General features: G+C 32.3%; 1 protein-coding gene across 1 annotated transcript; it reads left to right on the top strand.

Annotated features, from left to right (window-relative positions):
- Positions 1-4: 4 nt before the first annotated feature.
- Positions 5-1,085, top strand: LOC109341999 (protein DETOXIFICATION 22-like; the record flags this gene model as incomplete). The annotated part of the gene is made up of 4 exons (XM_019579952.1): positions 5-68; positions 678-796; positions 878-964; positions 1,065-1,085. Coding segments are annotated over 4 exons (291 nt in total), but the record flags the coding sequence as incomplete, so codon positions are not given.
- Positions 1,086-1,091: the final 6 nt, after the last annotated feature.

Raw genomic sequence — 1,091 nt, 5'->3', positions numbered from 1 at the left:
TGTTGGGGATTTGTCACCTTTGTTGTCAATCTCTATACTTCTAAATAGTGTCCAACCTGTACTCTCAGGTATCTCTCCAAAATTTACTCTTTTTGACTTGATTTAATGGATAGGTTTAAGATTTGAATCCTGATTCCTTTTTCATGACAAAAGTGATTTAATTTGTCAATGGTATTTACTTATAAAAGTAGAGGGCCAATATCATTAGCGTAATTGTAAGATTGTTTTGTCTTGTGACCTGGAAGTTCGAGGTTCAAAACAGTTACTTCTCTTGTGAAAGTAAGGATGTGTAAATCTACCATTCCTAAATCTTACTATGTGGGAACTTCATGCACTGGACCCCCCTTATATACTTCTAACAACTATACTTTGAGTTAGTCATTTTAAGATTTATGTATGCATATCTATTTACTTATAAAAGCTAGAGGGTTAGTAATTGTTTGTCTTGTGATCTGAAGGTCATAGGTTCAAATTCTGAAAACAATTTCTTTCTCTTGTGAAAGTAAGGATGTGTGCATCTATCATCCCCATACTCCACTATGTGGGAACCTAGTACATTATGCCGCCCATTATACAAACTTATAAAAACTATACATTGAATTAGTAATTTTAGGATTCATGTATGCATATGTATTATCTGAAAGAATATGAGGGAAATGATATTGTCATTTTAACAGGGGTTGCTATTGGAGCTGGGTGGCAAAGCATTGTAGCATATGTAAACATAGGGTGTTATTATGTTATAGGAATTCCTGTAGGACTTGTGCTTGGTAAAATAATTGATATGCAAGTCAAGGTATGATTTTACCTAATGTCTCAAATGTACTTTAACTTTGTACTGATTTATCAATTGAACAAACTTATTACTTTTCTATAGGGAATCTGGATTGGAATGTTGTTTGGAACATTTGTTCAAACTGTGGTGTTAGTTATAATCACTTACAAAACTAATTGGGACGATCAGGTATTTTTTGACTTCAAATTGTTTCTTAATTACTATTTTCCATTGCTACCAAATTATAATCATATTTCTTATACATATGATCATATGTTATACTGTGTAGGTCATCATAGCTAGAAATCGTGTTAAC

Source organism: Lupinus angustifolius, unplaced genomic scaffold, assembly GCF_001865875.1.
Source record: "Lupinus angustifolius cultivar Tanjil unplaced genomic scaffold, LupAngTanjil_v1.0 Scaffold_1498, whole genome shotgun sequence".
In the NCBI taxonomy this organism is placed as follows: Eukaryota; Viridiplantae; Streptophyta; class Magnoliopsida; order Fabales; family Fabaceae; genus Lupinus; species Lupinus angustifolius.
This window is presented reverse-complemented; position numbering and strand designations above follow the sequence as displayed.